Source organism: Lissotriton helveticus, chromosome 1_1 (assembly GCF_964261635.1).
Source record: "Lissotriton helveticus chromosome 1_1, aLisHel1.1, whole genome shotgun sequence".
NCBI lineage: Eukaryota > Metazoa > Chordata > Amphibia > Caudata > Salamandridae > Lissotriton > Lissotriton helveticus.
Genome location: NC_136057.1, coordinates 311,216,219 through 311,232,923, shown reverse-complemented (window position 1 = coordinate 311,232,923; position 16,705 = coordinate 311,216,219). Strand labels below are relative to the sequence as shown.

Sequence of the window (16,705 nt, the reverse complement as noted above, 5' to 3'; positions counted from 1 at the left end):
CACAAGACAAATCTGGTGGTCCTGAACCCAGGACCAGAGACGCAGTGCCTCTCTGCAAAGACAATGCAACCCCACTCCTCCCTGCTTGTTGACATACCACATCGCAGTCGTGTTGTCCGTTAGGACTTGAACCGACTGACCGCGAAGGGAAGGGAGGAAGGCCTTGAGCGCTAAACGTATCGCCCGCAACTCTAGAAGGTTGATGTGAAGCAACCTTTCCTCTGGAGACCAAAGACCCTTGATCTCCAGATTCCCCAGATTAGCACCCCACCCTAGGGTGGATACATCCGTTATCACTGTGGCCACCGATGGAGGCAGATGAAAGTGCTTTCCTTGAGACAGATTGCCTTCCACCCTCCACCAAGACAGATCCGCCGCAGTTTCTCTGGAGATCCTGACTGACTCACTGAGATCTCCATTGTGTTGATACCACTTCCTGCGGAGGCACCACTGGAGTGCCCTCATGTACCAGCGTGCATGGTTGACCAACAGCATGCAGGAAGCCATCAGACTGAGCAGACGAAGAACCTTCAGGACTGGAACGACCGCTCCATTGTAAAATAAAGGTATAATTTCCTGTATGTTGAGAATCCTTTGTGGAGGAGGGAATGCCCGACACACAGTGGTATCCAGTACCGCACCTATGAACAGGTTGCGCTAAGAGGGCACCAGGTGAGATTTGAGTATGTTTATTGAAAAGCCCAATCTGTACAACAACAACTGAGATGTGACCTGCAGGTGAAGGAGCACCTTCTCTGACGACTCCGCTTTGATCAGCCAGTTGTCTAGATAAGGGAACACAGGTATCCCTGATCTTCTGAGATGTGCTGCCACCACCGCCATCACCTTGGTGAAGACTCGAGGTGCAGTAGTCCAAACGGGAGGACAGCAAACTGATAATGTTGCGACCTCACCGTGAAACGGAGATACTTCCTGCGCGACTTCAGAATCGGGATATGAATATACGCGTCATGCAAGTCGATCGACACCAACCAGTCCTCTTGCTGCAACCCTTGAACCTGTGCAAGGGTGAGCATCTTGAACTTCTCTTGCTTCAGAAAGAGGTTCAAGATCCTGAGGTCCAGTATTGGACAATGCCTGCCATCCTTCTTGGGTATCAGGAAATACCGGGAGTAGCATCCCTGACCCCTTTCCTGCTCCGGAACCACCTCTATCGCACCTTTTCTCAGCAATGTTAGAACTTCCTCCTGCAGGAGAAGTAGGTGGTCTTCCGTGCAAACTCCTTGACAAGGAGGGTAATTTGGGGGAAATTCCCGAAAGGGAAGAGCATACCCATTCTTTACCAGATTGAGAACCCAAAGGTCTGATGTGACCGATTCCCAATCCTGTAGAAAATTAGTAAGCCGACTCCCCCCCCACCCCTAAGAACTAACATTATCTGGAATGGCGGATCTAGGGCTGCTTTGCTGTGGTAGGAGGGGGTGGGAAGAGGAAGAGGAGGAGGAGGAGGAGGCTTGACGACCTCTAGGGCGTCCCCTGTTTCTACCCCTGTACGATTTGTACAGTGAAATTTGCTGCTGCTGCGGTTGCTTGTAAGAGCGAAAGGAAGATCTTCTGAATCCTCTGAATTTTCCTAGAAGATTCTCTGGACTGAAGACCATAAGATCTAGCCATCGCCTTACTGTCCTTGAACCTTTCCAAGGCAGCATCTGCCTTCTTCCCAAACAGGCCCGAACCATCAAATGGAAGATCAATTAAAGTGGCCTGAACATCAGAAGAAAATTCCGATGTCTTCAACCAAGCAGCCATCCTGGTGGCAATACATGACCCCATGACCCTTGCCACAGAGTCAGCAGTGTCCGACCCGCTCTGTATCACCTGGCAAGCAGCAGCTTGTGTATCTGCAAGAACCTTCACTGAAGTCCTGCCTGTCCTTCTCAGGAATCTTTGGAACCAACTGCTTCGCAGAGTCCATTAGAGCGTGAATATAACGCCCTAAAAAGCATGTGGCGTTTGTTGATTTGAGGGCCATGCTAGCCGAAGAGAAAACCTTCTTCGCTGATTGGTCCAGTTTTTTAGACTCCTTATCACCAGGTACCTGAGGAAAAGCACCTGTAGATTTTTGGAGCAGGCTGCATGAACTACCAAGCTTTCTGGAGATGGATGCGAAGACAAAAAGTCCGGATCCCCAGGAGCCACTATATACCTCCTCAGATTCTTGCAGCGCTCCCTCTTCCATCTCCTCTTCTCTATATCTTCGCTCCTCCAGAAGCCTTTGAACCTCTGGCCTCAACCTCATCCTCTGTTCGGCGTCTATGGAACCACAACCGACTCCGACGGAGCCTACGCCGGCTTCGAGCTCTGAGCCGGAGGATCAGTCTGGAGCGTACGAGGTCGAGTCGAAAACGGAGCCGGTGAAGACGCCTAGATTAAAGGCCATCGGACCCATGGGACCAACTGGTGCTCCAGAGGGGTACATGGCTCTTGAAAAGACCCCATACATCGCATTTAAATAATGTGTCGGGTCTTGCCCTGGGCCTGGAAAAGAGGGGTACGAACCCACAGGCTGCTCCGGTCGAGGTACAGGAACAGGGTCAACCGGATTCTTCGGGATGATGCACAGGAGTCACAGATCCTTCTGGAAATGGAGCCACTTCCTCCTCTTGAGGTTGCGAATGCGTCGGCGAAGGATTCAATTTCGAAGCCGGAGACCGCTCCGGCGACTCCACAGGAGAGGGCTCACCTTCCGGATTCGGTACAACAGGAGAAGGAGACACATAATCCTTCCGATGTCGATGACTTGGAGACTTTGGATCCAAATCTCTCTCAGAATGACGCCGAGACCCATGTTTCCTCTTCTTATGCTGAAGCATGACCTCGACCTCGAGGGGACCTCGATCGTCTCGAGCGGGACTTCGAACTCTTTCTGTCTTTCTTGCCTTTCATCTTCGCTACAAGAAGCTTCGCCTCTCTTTCTCGCAGCACTTGGGGTTCATCTTCTTACAGCATGGCCACCCTTGGACATCATGGTCAGAAGACAGACACCATACACAGTCTTCGTGCGGATCTGTAATGGACATCATCTTCCCGCACTCTCCACAGGGCTTGAAACCCAGTTTTCTTCGAAGACATCTCTACAGGAATCAAGAAAACACTGGAAACAACCAACAGTAAGAGTAACAACGGGCTATTGAGGATCCCTAGAAAAACCGTTAGTGTCGACGACGCGGAAAAAAGGGAACTGATGTCATCACACCGACGGAGTCCTATTATGGAGTCAGTGACGTCAGCGGAGCGGTGGGCGATGCCATGCTTCTGTGACGTCGTCCACGTCGGCGTGAAGAGCTACAAAAGAAGTTCCGAATGTTGCTGACGCAGGGGATATTCACAAGGTGAGGAATCCATTGGCAGATGTATCCATCAGAATGAAGCTTTAGAACACTGACAGTGGATCGTTTGCTGAGAAGTGATTGCTCAAATAGATACATTTAAGACTGGTAAAGCACCAGACCCTGATGGTTAGGCCCAATTTGACAAGGCTTTCAGTAAATCCCTTAGTTGGACGCAGACTATACTCAATGAGAGATGCAGAGATTTTAGTAATCTCTATTCAAGACAAAATTTAAACCCAATGCAGCTCCTACTGATCAATTTACCGCTTAACACAGCTGCAAACCTCTTCATGGATATTTTAGCGACTTGGCTGGAACAAATACTGCTGGGCCTGATTAACCCAGATCAATTAGGTTTAATCTACAAGAGGCATTAGGTAATGTAGAGATAACAACAAAAATCCTTTATTAAACAGTTTCCAAGCAAAGCACAGGCCATATTTGGTAAGGGTCAGAAATTAAAGCAATGGCTAAAAGATGCATACTGCATCAGTCAGAGCCAATGGGGTTGGCTAGTAAATAATAAATACACATATGCACTAGGGAGGGATCCTCTCTTTCCCCACTTATTTCTGCTGCCACCTGAGAATAGCACATGCAAAAGAATTATAGCATCTGGGCAATTCAGATACAGAGAGATCATTTAAAATACTATGTATACAGAACACAGGCTAATCACCATGAATGGCTCAACTCGGTTTATGCCCCGACTGGTAGAGGAATTGACTTTATGCAACAGCAGCTGAAGCTTCCAGATCTTCCTCTTCTGGTTCAATATCTTGTTGACCAAAGATATTGGGCGTGTGTCGCATGTTCTGTCTCTGCATCTCCCTGCGTCGTGGAGATGGTCCGCAAGGTCTTTTTGGATCAAAACGACCAACAGGTCTCACAATCTTCTTTGTGCTCAAGGGGTAAGCACAGATTGCAGACCTCATGAAGGTCAGACCACGGGTATTTCAAATGGCACCGGAGGGAGAACCGAAATGAAGTTCATTCCATCAGCAGCGCACCATTGACAGAGTCGAATGAGTCTAAGATAGCTTGGACGCGTGAGGCCGGAAGGCCGTGATCGGAGTGTTCCGACCAGACGAGCGACAGTCTTCCGAGTTTCAACAAGCAAAGGATGGAAAACGTGTTCGAAAACAATAGCGACGAGGGTAGACTGGATTACGCTCTGAAAGGGGTCCGAAAACGGTCCCGAAAAGGAGCGCTGTTATACACGTCCAAACCGAATAGCAGAAAGAAAATCTAACAATGAGGTCGTAGCCCATGCACACTATCACCAAGAGAAGTCTCCTTACATCATGACTTGTAAGAATTCTTCGAAGAAAAACAGCTTGCAAACATCCGGAATGAACACTAGACATAGGAGTATGCAAAGCATGGGTATCTACAGCCACACATGCCTCGAACAGACCCATTTCTTAACTGTTTAGATCCCCAGAGATCAAGTAAATGCTCTTAAAACAAGTTTCCCTATTCCAAATGGTTACATAACTTAATCACCAAATTAGAGGTCCAAATAAACCTCAAGTCTTATCATGTAATAAACACTAACTTTATTTAAGGCTCCCTTTTTTCGTTTTTACTGATTTTTACAGATAAATACAGACCGAAAACAATTTATTTTCCCGTCTGTATTTAATTTTAAATTTGGATGAAAACCTCCCAAAAAAGCTGCGCAAATTTACTGTCATTGCCCTGTTGCTCACAAAAAGGGAAACAGCGATCAAATGGGACAGCAGAGCCTCCCCCACAGTGAAACTTGGCTTAATAGCCTCACATTTTGCAATGTGAATTATGAACTTTATGCAACAACTCAACACACTGCCCAAAGATATTTGGGGACCTTTAAGAGCTATTTGCTAGACATCGGTTCTGCCCCTTCCTCACAGCAGGCCGCCAGGATAGCCCCCACTGGGGTGGGATAAGTTATGCACTACTAGCTTTCACAGTAGCTGTGTTTATTATGTCAAAGTGAATGGGTGATGGGCCACTGGGGAGAACCTTGTTGCTTGGGTCGATCAGATGTTTTTAATTCAACGTATGAGGTATGCACTACCTCGAGACAATTGTGCGTTATATGTGGGAACACATTTTCTTCGTAAACATTTCTGGCTTGCATTGTCGCAGTGAGTACCCAAGCAAGTACCGAAGCAATATTTGCAAACATTTATGGAAAATTATAAAGTTGAATATATATATATATATATATATATATATATATATATATATATATATATATATATATATGGATAAAAATGGAAATTCTGTTGTTTTTAAGTGATTCTAAATGACTTCCAGGCCAATAGCCTCGCAGAATAGCCTCGCAGATTGAGAGGTAAAGGTAATAAAAAAGAAAGATATTTTAGTAATGAGGTTTAAACAGCAGCAGATATGCCCATCGTGGATACTAAAATGTCCATGTTTTCATATATTGATTAATCGTCTGTGGTTGTTCATATCATTCAATCCTGTCAAGCATTCAACTATGAGTATACATTTATCAGCTAAATAAATGGGAAAACATAAGTTTCAGTTATATTGGTTTTTTTTTTTTTTACAAAAGCCAAAAGAAATATGGATAAATGCAGATAAAATTGATAACAAATAAATATGGATAAATACAGACGGAAATGCCAAACAAACACCATAAAAAACGGGAGCCCTAATTATATTCCACTCTTGGTAAATATATATGTAAATATTTAAGTGCTGGGTAAATGAAGAGCCTGTCATGGATTGGGATGATTGGGATGACGGGGACAGTAAAAATAAGAATAATGCCCAGGACCCTATTGCTTTATCAAGCTTTACAACTTCTTGTGCCTTATGCAACAGCTGCAATCGATGTACTGCTGTTTGGGCAAGTAAACATCCTGAATTGAAAGACGCCAGTTATCCAAATCTTAAGGAAGAGGGGGTGATTGGGCCTTTCTGATATCACTTGGCAGTGGGGCGGCCAGTAAATTAAAGGTCCTTCTTAGACAAGACGATAGCAGGCATACACACCTGGAAGGTACCATCTGCAGAGAGGAAACCGTTGATGAGGACTGTACTTGTCACACAGCACTCATTCCCTCAGGAGTGTGGAATAGCGTATTGAATAAATGTGGCCTCACAAAATTTACTAACAACTATCTTAAATAATCCGAGTTTTACTTCGGCGCCTTAGGAAAAACAATTCAGTAACTGGACATCTCCTGGGTGCCTTAGGATAAGGGAGAACCTTGATTAAAACCGTGATCAAAATAATCCATGGCCTTCTTGAAAAGGAAAGGTTTAGGTAGTGCCAAATCAAGCACTGGGAACTACAGCCACATGCCTCGAGGCCCATTATACAATTTGAAAACTACTCCAAGATGACAATATTGATACTGTACTTCACTTTAGCTTCATAAATAGGATCTGTAAGAAACTGGCTCTATACATACTGCACCAAAATTAGGTACAGTGTGTATAGAGTCCAAGGGTCTCCAGAGGTTTGGCAGAGGTTAAAGTTAGATAGACCCTTACTCTCTAAAGTGGTGGCTTGTATCGGAGGACAGTGTAAAGTATTTGATACACACACTCAGTCAGCAAATGGTCTCACACACTTAAGAACTGACCTCTAGGCCAATTGTTTTGCATAAAAAAAATATACTGTTATTTTATTTTAGAACCACAGGTTGGCATAAAATACTTTCTCAACATGAGATGCTGTTCCTGAATACTTTCAATGATCAATGAATGGAATAAGATATAAGGGTTTCAATAGGCAACACAAACTTAACACAATTATAACATTGAGCTCAATGGGACTATTATGCAAACTGCAATAGAATTTACTTTACAAAGTTTTTCTTACTCAGGGCTGGGTCCTGGACTCAGCCCTGGTGCATTTCCTGTAAACAGTTAAAGGAAATCCTTTTTGTTAAACAGGCGATTTATAAGGAATGTTTGTATGTCGCAAAAATCGACACTTCAAAGAATTTCTGGAAAAAACCAGGCAATGTTATCCTATGGGGAAAATCAGGTTATCGGAAAAGCACAGTTGTAATCAATTTTTCGAGTCAGTGCTGGCTACCTAAATCCAGCACTGGGATCTCTCCTGAGAATAGGTGAGTAATTTTGATGTTGTTAATCGGACGATTTTTTGTGAATATTTCAACGTTCCAAAACTCGACCCTTAGAAGAATTTCCAAATGAAAACCAGCCAAGGAGGAGGTTCAAGGGTCGATAGGCTGGTAGGACTGGGGCCAAGTCAGTTGGTGTTGTCCTCTTGTTAGCAGCTGCACTGCAGGTCTTCTTTCTGCTTATAGTTTTGGAATCTGGATCTGAGGAAGGAAGGTTCAGGGTCCTCCTAAATACTAAATTTAGCAGGTAGGTAAATGGGTTGCTTCCCTGGGGTGGGTACACCCCCTATTCTGCCACCCTCCAGTGGGAAGGGGGCAGGAGCCTGTCCCTGGTTGGCTGGGTCCCCCCATCCTCAAGATGGTGGGGACACCTCGCCTCCCCCACCCTAGGGGTGGAGTTGGCAGAGGTGGGCACACCTCTCTTCCTCACTTTGTTTTTTCCGCCGGGTCTCCCGCCCAAAGGAGGGGGGTAGAACCAGTGTGGACCAGTTGCTGAGTACAGCAAGTGGTCTGGAGAGGCTCACAACGGCATCTTTTGAAGCTTCTTTCTTCGTGAAACCTGCCCATCCTGAGGGAGGAGGCTTGGCACCTCATCCCAGGATGTGCATTGTATCAGGACCACGAGAGCAGCAAGCTCTCGACCTAGGGGTCCAGAAACATGTCTGGGGGTGGCAGCCTCGGCAGCTACTCAGTAAGGTCACTGGGAGTTGTTCGAGTTTCAGGGGGCATCTCTAGGATGCTCTCTGTCATGCATTTTACATTAAATCCGACACTGGCATCAGTGTGGGTTTAATGTGCTGAGAAGTGTGATACCAAACTTCTCAGTCTTCAGTGTAGCCATTATGGTGCTGTGGAGTTCATAATGATAACCTCCCAGCACCATATACTCTTAATGGCAGCACTGCACTTACAGTGCCCAGGAATGGACCCGGGTAATGTAGGGGTACAGGGCTCATGCACCTGTACCCTTACCACTGGCATAGGGCACCCAGCTAGAGGGGTGACTCAGGGCAGTGTTTTGTGGGCATGTGTGCCATTTATTTATTTATAAAGCGCAACATTCATCCCTTGAGATATCACAGCGCTAAGGACGTACTAGTGATGAGTAGGGTCTGCAAGATTAATGGGTGAGAGATCAGTTTTTGTGGAATAGGTGTGTTTTAAGTTTTTTCCTAAAAATGTTGTATTCTTTGGTCGACTCTTTGTTTTGTTCTGCACCAAGACACTCAGTCTGCCAAGGCAGTGTGTGTCAGGGATAAGGCCCTCTAAGGGTGCCACAATAAGTGCTGCAGCCCTTAGTGGCCTTCTCTTGTCACAGTGCCCTGGGTACCTAGGGTATCGTTTACCAGGGGCTGACATGTGGCCAGAGATGCCAATTGGGTTTAGGCTTCAATGCTGTTTTAGGGAAGGAACACAGGGCCTGGGTACCTGATTAGCAGGAAACCAGTGCACACTCAGTCAAAGTACATCAGCAATTCAGCAAGATGTGGGGGCATACCATGCAAGAAAGAGGGTACTTTCTCACAGGATCTTACCAGATCTAATACAACTTGGAGAGAATGGGGACACAGGGACACTGACCACCTTCCCTGGGACTGCCCTAACTTAAATACTTATTAGGCAGAGGTTTTAGATGCAATAGATTATTTGTATGACAGTGCTAGATCCTTAATTCTTGGATTTATGCTTTTGGATCTTTCTAACATTAGTAAACATATGCCATTAGCTTTATGTTGCATCCAGACCGGCTATTACCTTTAGATAGGCGAATAACTGCATCACTTATGGGATCAAAATTGCATGGCTTTGGAAGGAACTAGTTAAGCTTTCAAGACAGACTGAGCTCTTTGTCTGAAACATCTGCTGACTGAATTTAGGCAACGCTTGCGCCCTTAGAACCTCCAGGTCCTCATGATCGTTCCCACTGGGTATTTCCAGTCATCCTAAACAGGCACCTCAGCACATTAAGTGGCCAAAGGTGATCCCTGAAAATATAGAAAGACCCACAGATGGCAGGTGATCTAGCTAAATGTATGACCAAACTGATTGTCCAGGGTTTGCTACAGAAACATTAGGAGAAAAGAGTTTGGTTTTCCTATGGTTTGTTAGTATTACATTGTTTTGTTTCTTTTACCACTGAGACATTTTGTGATTTTTAGTTCAGAGACAGTGGCCCGAGCATTATCTAAATAATTCATCCTCTCTCTCGCATTCTCATTAACGCTGCATAGGCCAAACCACATAAAAAGAAATGATTACATTACCAAAATAAACAATTATAGGCAGACTCAGGAGAATGTGTTCGTTATATTGGTCTTTTTGAGCCAGGCAGAGAAAAAGTTCATTCAGTTCTGTAGGTCGCAGCATGCACCTCACCTAAAACAAACTATGTAAGTGTGACAAAACTAGCAACTATGCATGCAAACTGAAAGCGTGCATGGTCTCCCATGCTCCCGTTTTTGTTTGCGCATAATACAATAAACAGAACAGATGGGAAGAAGGGCGGCTGGTCATAGGACTAAAAAGTAATGAACTGGACATCTTGAAGACAATTAAGGAAATAAGCAAGCAATGGGTGCCAAGCGTGACAAACCTACATATAGGGGAAAGCATAGCCATACATGTTCACAGTACCGCACTAACAGCAAAGAAAGGATAAAGGCAAAAGTGCCACCCATGTCTAAAATAAAGAGCTACTTTCTGTACTAACCTGGCAATATTGACCACATGATCAGCCTTCTTGGTGCGGGGATTGATACCTTGGAGTAGCTGTTCCAGTGGTGTGACAATCAATGAGAGGTGGCTCTCCCGCAGCAGGTTCATAAAGAGGTTCTCCTTCTGTAGTGTCAGGTTAAGGAGAGTAAAGCAGTGCTCCACAGCTTTCTCCAGGTGTTTTTTCCCTGCAGAAAAAAGAAAAAGGGATCTCAAGAGAGGTGAACTATCAGGAAATACCTACTTGGTGTGCATTTTGGACACTCTCGCACATCTTCTTCCCACACACCTAAGGTACCACAACACACAAGGAGAGATTACCACAACACACAAGGAGAGAAGAATACAATCTGATTTAAAATGCCTTCAAAAAGCAATCTCAAACAATCCCTAACTCTCTTTTAACTTCTACTTACTCCACCATACGTTCCAAATCAGAGCATGGGACATTCCCTCCGCTCCAGGTGTGTATACAAGGCCTAAAGGGTCAAAGCTGCAATTTTGTACCCAGCTTTTCGATTTGTCATATAGCACTGATACAAAACAGACATTGGCAAAAGCAAATAGGTCTGGTGTGTTGAGAAAGCGGCCAAGCCCTTATCAACCTAAAAAAAAGATGCTAGCTGTAAGAAAGTGCCCTCCTTATTAATTATCTAGGCCTCAGGGTGGCCCCTACTATCTTTGCCACCTGGCAGTCAAACTACACAGCACTCCTGAAACAGGTTTGGGATTCCCTTCGAAAGTGGAGGCCCCTCTCCCTCTCATGGCTGGGCCAGATTGCAGCGGTGAAGATGGTGCTGTTGCCTCCAGATTTTTTACCTATTCCACACCCTCCCACTGATGCCACCTTCGGGGGGTCATACGGGCACTACAGTAGGATATAGAACGCTTTATCTGGCGAGACCAGAGAGCTTAGCTGCGCCACATTTTTGCATATAGAGACCCAGTTGACGGAGGACTGGGTATCCCTAACCTCTCGGGGTACTGGTAGGCAGCTCAGATGAGAGCACTAGTGGAGTGGTGATGCCCCGAATCCGAGAAGCATTGTTTGTTTATTGACAGGTCCCTTGCAACACAGCCCTTGTGGGGAATTCCTTTCCTCCCACACACAGGACGCCCTCGCAACTTTACCTCTCGGAGGGAACCCCACTCATACTGTTAGCTTGGGGTAAGACTGCCACTGCTACGGGGCTCACGGCGTTCCCATCCCCTATCACACCCATTGTACAAAATCTAGAATTCTCCCCTGGACTGGACTTCCGGGAATTTCATCATTGGACGACTGAAGCTTGCCGTTCCATAGGACATCTCTTTGACCTTTCCGGGCTGCGCCCTTTCGCTGAGTTCCGTACTGATCACGGACTTCCCGAAACGGAGCATTACCGATATTTACAGATCTTTACAGATCAGGCATTGGGTACTCCACGGAGAGGTGCGGGAGGGTGCGAAGAGGCTGCTCACACCATTTGAGAAATGGTTACTGACCAGACATAGGGGCGCACGACTGACATCAGACTTGTATAAATTCACTCGAAGCACCCCAGTTACTGAGAGGTCCCCTGGCCAGTTGCGTTGGGAGGGAGAGTTGGGCAGGGAACTCAAATCGAAGGAGTGGAAGGATATCTATTACCGGGCCTGCCGTACGGCACAAAATGTAGCATCTATTCAAACAGCCATTAAGTTGGCCACCTATTGGTATTTAACCCATGTAAAGCTAAACAGGGGTAACCCTTCACGTTTCCCTTTCTTTGTTTGTTTGGGCCTGACATGCGTGACAGCGATAAGCCGGGTAGCAACCCGAAGACTGTTGAGCACACTGGCTCGTTCAATTTTTTTCTGTGTAAAATCAATAAAGAAATTTAAACAAAAAAAAGTCTGGCAATTATAGGCCTTGAAGGGGAGTTGGGGCATGGCCCAAGCGACCAATGACTCGCTCAACAACAAACGTAGCATTATAAGGTTCCCCCACAAACAAGTCTGTCAGCAAGAATACGATGAAGTGATCCAGTCGCCCAGTGTTCGTGGACTAAGGAATATCCAAAATACGTATGTTATTCCGTCTACTCCTCGCCTCCAAATCTTTGTTCTTCATGAAAAATGTTTTCATCAGTTTTTCCATTCGGTCTAGTTTCCTGGCTGTATGGGCAGCCCCAATTTAAAGATCGAATATTCTGTCTTCTGCTGTATCCCGATGGGCATCATGCCGTTCTATACATTCCCCCAGAGCGTCCAGTCTCCTGTCCAGAGCATCGAATCTTCCATCTAGGGCCGCAATTCTTCCATCAACACTGCTGTGTCCAGGAGAGGAATCCCTCCAATCGCTCCCGGCGTCTCCTCATCTGCCATTTCACGATTCTGTGTCACACCCTGGTTTTTAGGTCGAGCCTAGAGCAGCACATGCGCTGCTTGCTCGACTTTTATTAAGGGGCTTTTCAAAGTGCTACCCACAATCTTTTCCTGGCCTCAAGCTTGCAGCTGCCATCTGCCTTTCTTATCTCTTCCTCCTCAGACACAGCACACCTCGCCCACTTACAAAAACAGTAAACTTGGCTTCCTTAGTTTAATCCTCACCCGCCTCCTTTCAATACGCTCGTATTTCCTCACACGCCGTGAAACACTTGCAAGTAGGGGAGGTGTGCTACGGCTTTGCGGCCGCGAGTTTGTTTTTCCTTTGGGTGAGGGTTTGTTTTATTTGCAGCACACCATATGTTGTGGTTTGCGGCTGCGCTTGTTTTATATGTGTTTCAATTCCATTCCCTAAACCCTTAGTGCTACAAAACATGATATTCCTTGTACTCATAGTGAAAATCTACCAAACTGGATTTGCTTTGAAAGACTCTTCGTGCCAACCGGCAAATGAGGACTTGAACCGCATTATTTTGTTAACACACACAACCCATATATCTAACCCACGCCAGCTCCCTGCTTCTGATAAAAATGCATTAGTCCACTGAGCTCTCAGATTCTGGCTACTTTTAGAGAAACAACCTGCTTTCATGTTTACAGCGGCCACAGTTGACAACCGCCATATGAAATGAACTCACAGTTATCTGAAGTCTGGTAATGCAGCTGCAGTGCTTTGCAAACCGAAGAGGGCATTTACAAGTGGAGCACAGAATTTAAAAAGTAACTTAATTTGAAAGAAGAAAAATCTTTAAAACAATGATGATACACAATCACGAACAGTTCTAACAAACACTCAACACGATGTACAGAGCTCTGTGTACTCTCTATTTGGCTTGATAAAGTGCCCTTTTCACCCCGCAACCATACCCCAACACAATCTTAATAGGCTCCCCTTTTGTATTATTATTTTATGAAAATAATTGGGCATATACCTAAATGCCTGACTTCAGTGTTGCACATGGCCAAAGTTTGGACACTCGCTTCCATGACCCCTGGATGTATTCATTTATGAATGCATCTTTGCAGGGACAGCGAGAAATGTGGTTTCTGCATGCACGTGTATGCATTCTGGCGGGGTGTGACGGCTGCATCTTTTTCGGGACGATTTGTGGTCCATAGCGTGAAGAAAGAGGCCAGGAGATGGGGAGATTGCAGAGCTCAATGTAGTATATACAAGCCAGGAAACTATGCAATCAAATTTTGTGTAAATATCATCAAAACTGGCCACCATCTTTGCCCACTTTTGACTTAAATCTTAAAGCGGAGCCCACAAAGCAGTTTCTTCAAGGTATTTTTTATAAATATGTATTTCCTTTCACTCTGACCTTGGTGACTGCAGAAAACTAACGAGAGTAGCGTGCACTCTGCTTCTGCCTGTTCTCCGGCACATCCTTTTACCAAATTCCCCCTCTAGGCATGCGCCAAGACCTCAGTGCAGTTTTCTTCACACAAACTTTTTTCTTACTGAGTAGATTTCGTGCCATTGTCCCATCCGGGCAGAAAATCAATAAGTAAACAGGGCCTGTTTTCCCAGGCCCAAAGAAGGATCCCTGTGATATACAGCAGATATACTCAGCCTATCGGTCGGTGGGCCCTGGAAACCAACTCTATTTGTTATTGACACCAAGCAATCAGAAGAATCAAACCAGAAAGGGTGATACACCAAAGACTTCCTGAGACTTAACTACCCAACACTAGCTCCACTGGCTCTGCACAACGCAAAAGCCACTCAACATTCTAAATATGGCATTTCATTGTTTTTTGGGGTATTTTTGTACCATATTTCCATGTTTTTTTTCAGTGTCCTTCCTCCCATTCGAATACGAGATCAAAACTATAGGGAGAATATATATAATAGAGAATATCTTTTAAAAAAATGGTTGATCACTTTAAACCACAATCAGAAATGGGGGACGTTTGCTTTAAATTTCACGTCTCGGTGTGCCTGGACAGATCACGTGATAAACATCCGAGCAGGTCACGGCGAGTAGCGCAAGTGAAAAGGACTGCGCGTTTCGCGGGTCGAGTTGTCCTTCCGAGCCGTGGGTGAGCCGTAATTAGGTGTTTACGCGGGGAGTCGCCAGCACACCAGTAAGTACAAGGAGGGGGTTAATGCAGAATACTATATCTCGTAAACATACCATCATTGAGACGTTGTCTTTTTACGGAGCCATTGAGTATTTGAAGGAGATCATTTTGAAATGCAAATCGCATTATTTAGCTATCGATTGCACTTGGTTTTTCCTGGCAATGTAGTCATAGGGGCACGCCGTTTTTTAGTATGGTAGCGCTCCAACACAGTATCAATTACATGTTGGTTGTACATGATAAAATTCCAGTGGGTGTGTGGACCGAGTAGGGTATAATTATAGACTCCGGTTATTCTTAATTAGATGCTGTTGTGAAGATGTCCCCCACCACGGACTCATGAAGTCATGCATTTGAAAACAGAGAAGTAAGTCATGGCTTAAATCCAATAGATTGTTTCGTGTTCTCACCGGTGGTTCACTGAGTGATGACTTAGTTACTATCTAGTTATCATAAGGCAAGAAAAATTTCCATCTGACTGGTGCTTTCGTCTGTCTGTTTTTCTTTAAATAGATCAAAAAAAGAGAGTGCATGATTTTCATTTTACATGAGATAAAATTGAGAATCGAAACAAGTGAGTTTCATTATATGTATTTTTGTACATTTTGATTCAGAGTCTTCTATTCTCCTGAGTGTGACCCTAGAAGCAGAAGTCAATGCAGACATGATGTCGTATAAGTTGACTATTCTTTACCCATATGTTATTTCTCGAAGGAAAACTGTGTTTTTAAATTGATTTTGGATAGTGGAACATGGACTTAAAATTAATCCAGGTTCATACAGGAACAGTGTTACTAATGACCAAGAGTAACACAAGGGATACAGCATAAATTCCTTTTACACCTGAATAGCTGACTAGAGGGGGAAGATATAGTTATATATCCCTCTGGCACAACAAAATAACTTTTGAGTGTGTGTTTTCATTTAATTAAAGGTTGGTTTCATTAAGCCACAGGGTGAATAGAGGGAATGGATATTAGGAACTATGGTGAAATCCTGAGAAAATAGAAAAGCTATAACATTGTTTGATTTGAATTGTGTATGGTTTTTTTACAGATTCCATAAACCTCTCAGAATAGAGGTAATGCACAAGACGCCTACCAATAGATAGAACATAAGTTGGTAATGAACGCGTTTATGTGAATATCCATCCACCGTGAGTAGACACGTTAGGGGGTGTACTGCCTCGTGTGGTGAGTTTTTTATACAATTTGGTCCTGAAGAATGCTGGGTCGTAAATGACCGAATAGCTGAAACATGTCGACCGTTTTTTAGGACAAGGGGTTCAAACTTACTCAACTCCTTATGTCCGTCTGCACATATTGGTTTTAACTGAGTTCGAATCACCTCTCCATTAAAAGTGTTGGTTGTGAGAGTGATCAACACTCATTTTAATCTGCACTTATTATTTTTTGTTGTGCTGTAATTTCACATGCACTAACCATAGGAACCCAATGAAGACAAACGGCTACCTGCCTTGAGTGGGTGCCTGAGGGTTCCTTTTGTCATCTTGGGATTTTCACAATTTGTCTGTGGCATAGTGAATGCATTTGCATGGAGCACTGATGGGGGTTTGGTGACTGTTCTACCTGACCACTCTTTTGATGGAGTTCTTTGCTATTTTTTGTAAATTAATACTCTCTAGTTGTTTACGATTGCTTCCTCCTGTTTATGCATGTGCTGCATGGCTAAACACTTAAAAGGTCCCAAAAGCGAGACCTATTGGCTATGCCAATGCTTGTTTATTGTGTGACAAGGCAGACAACGCTGTTTAGGGTTTTTGCGTGCAATTCCAGCCAGTTACATGTGATTTCCCCACTCTCTTCGTGACCAGGTCTGAGTGTAGATTCGCTTGTTATCCCCCCCCACCCACCCCACGGTTCAGGCAGCCCCTCAAAACAACAACTGGCCCCCTGAACACCATGAAAGTTGGATTGCCTGTTTCAGTCCACAGGGGGCCAAGCTGGTTCCAATGTGCATCCATCTCCCAGTACGAGGAGCAGCAGGGTGTGGTTCAGAGGCTCCCCTAGG

At 44.8% G+C, this 16,705-nt stretch overlaps 1 protein-coding gene across 2 annotated transcripts in view; it reads right to left on the bottom strand.

Moving 5' to 3' along the window:
- Nucleotides 1–16,705, bottom strand: part of NUP205 (nucleoporin 205) — a 920,380-nt gene that overhangs the window by 480,169 nt on the left and 423,506 nt on the right. For both annotated transcript variants that reach the window (XM_078671666.1, XM_078671676.1), the window contains exon 18: nucleotides 10,179–10,368. In XM_078671666.1, coding sequence (XP_078527792.1) covers nucleotides 10,179–10,368 — 190 coding nt within the window. The remainder of the gene's footprint in view (nucleotides 1–10,178; nucleotides 10,369–16,705) is intronic.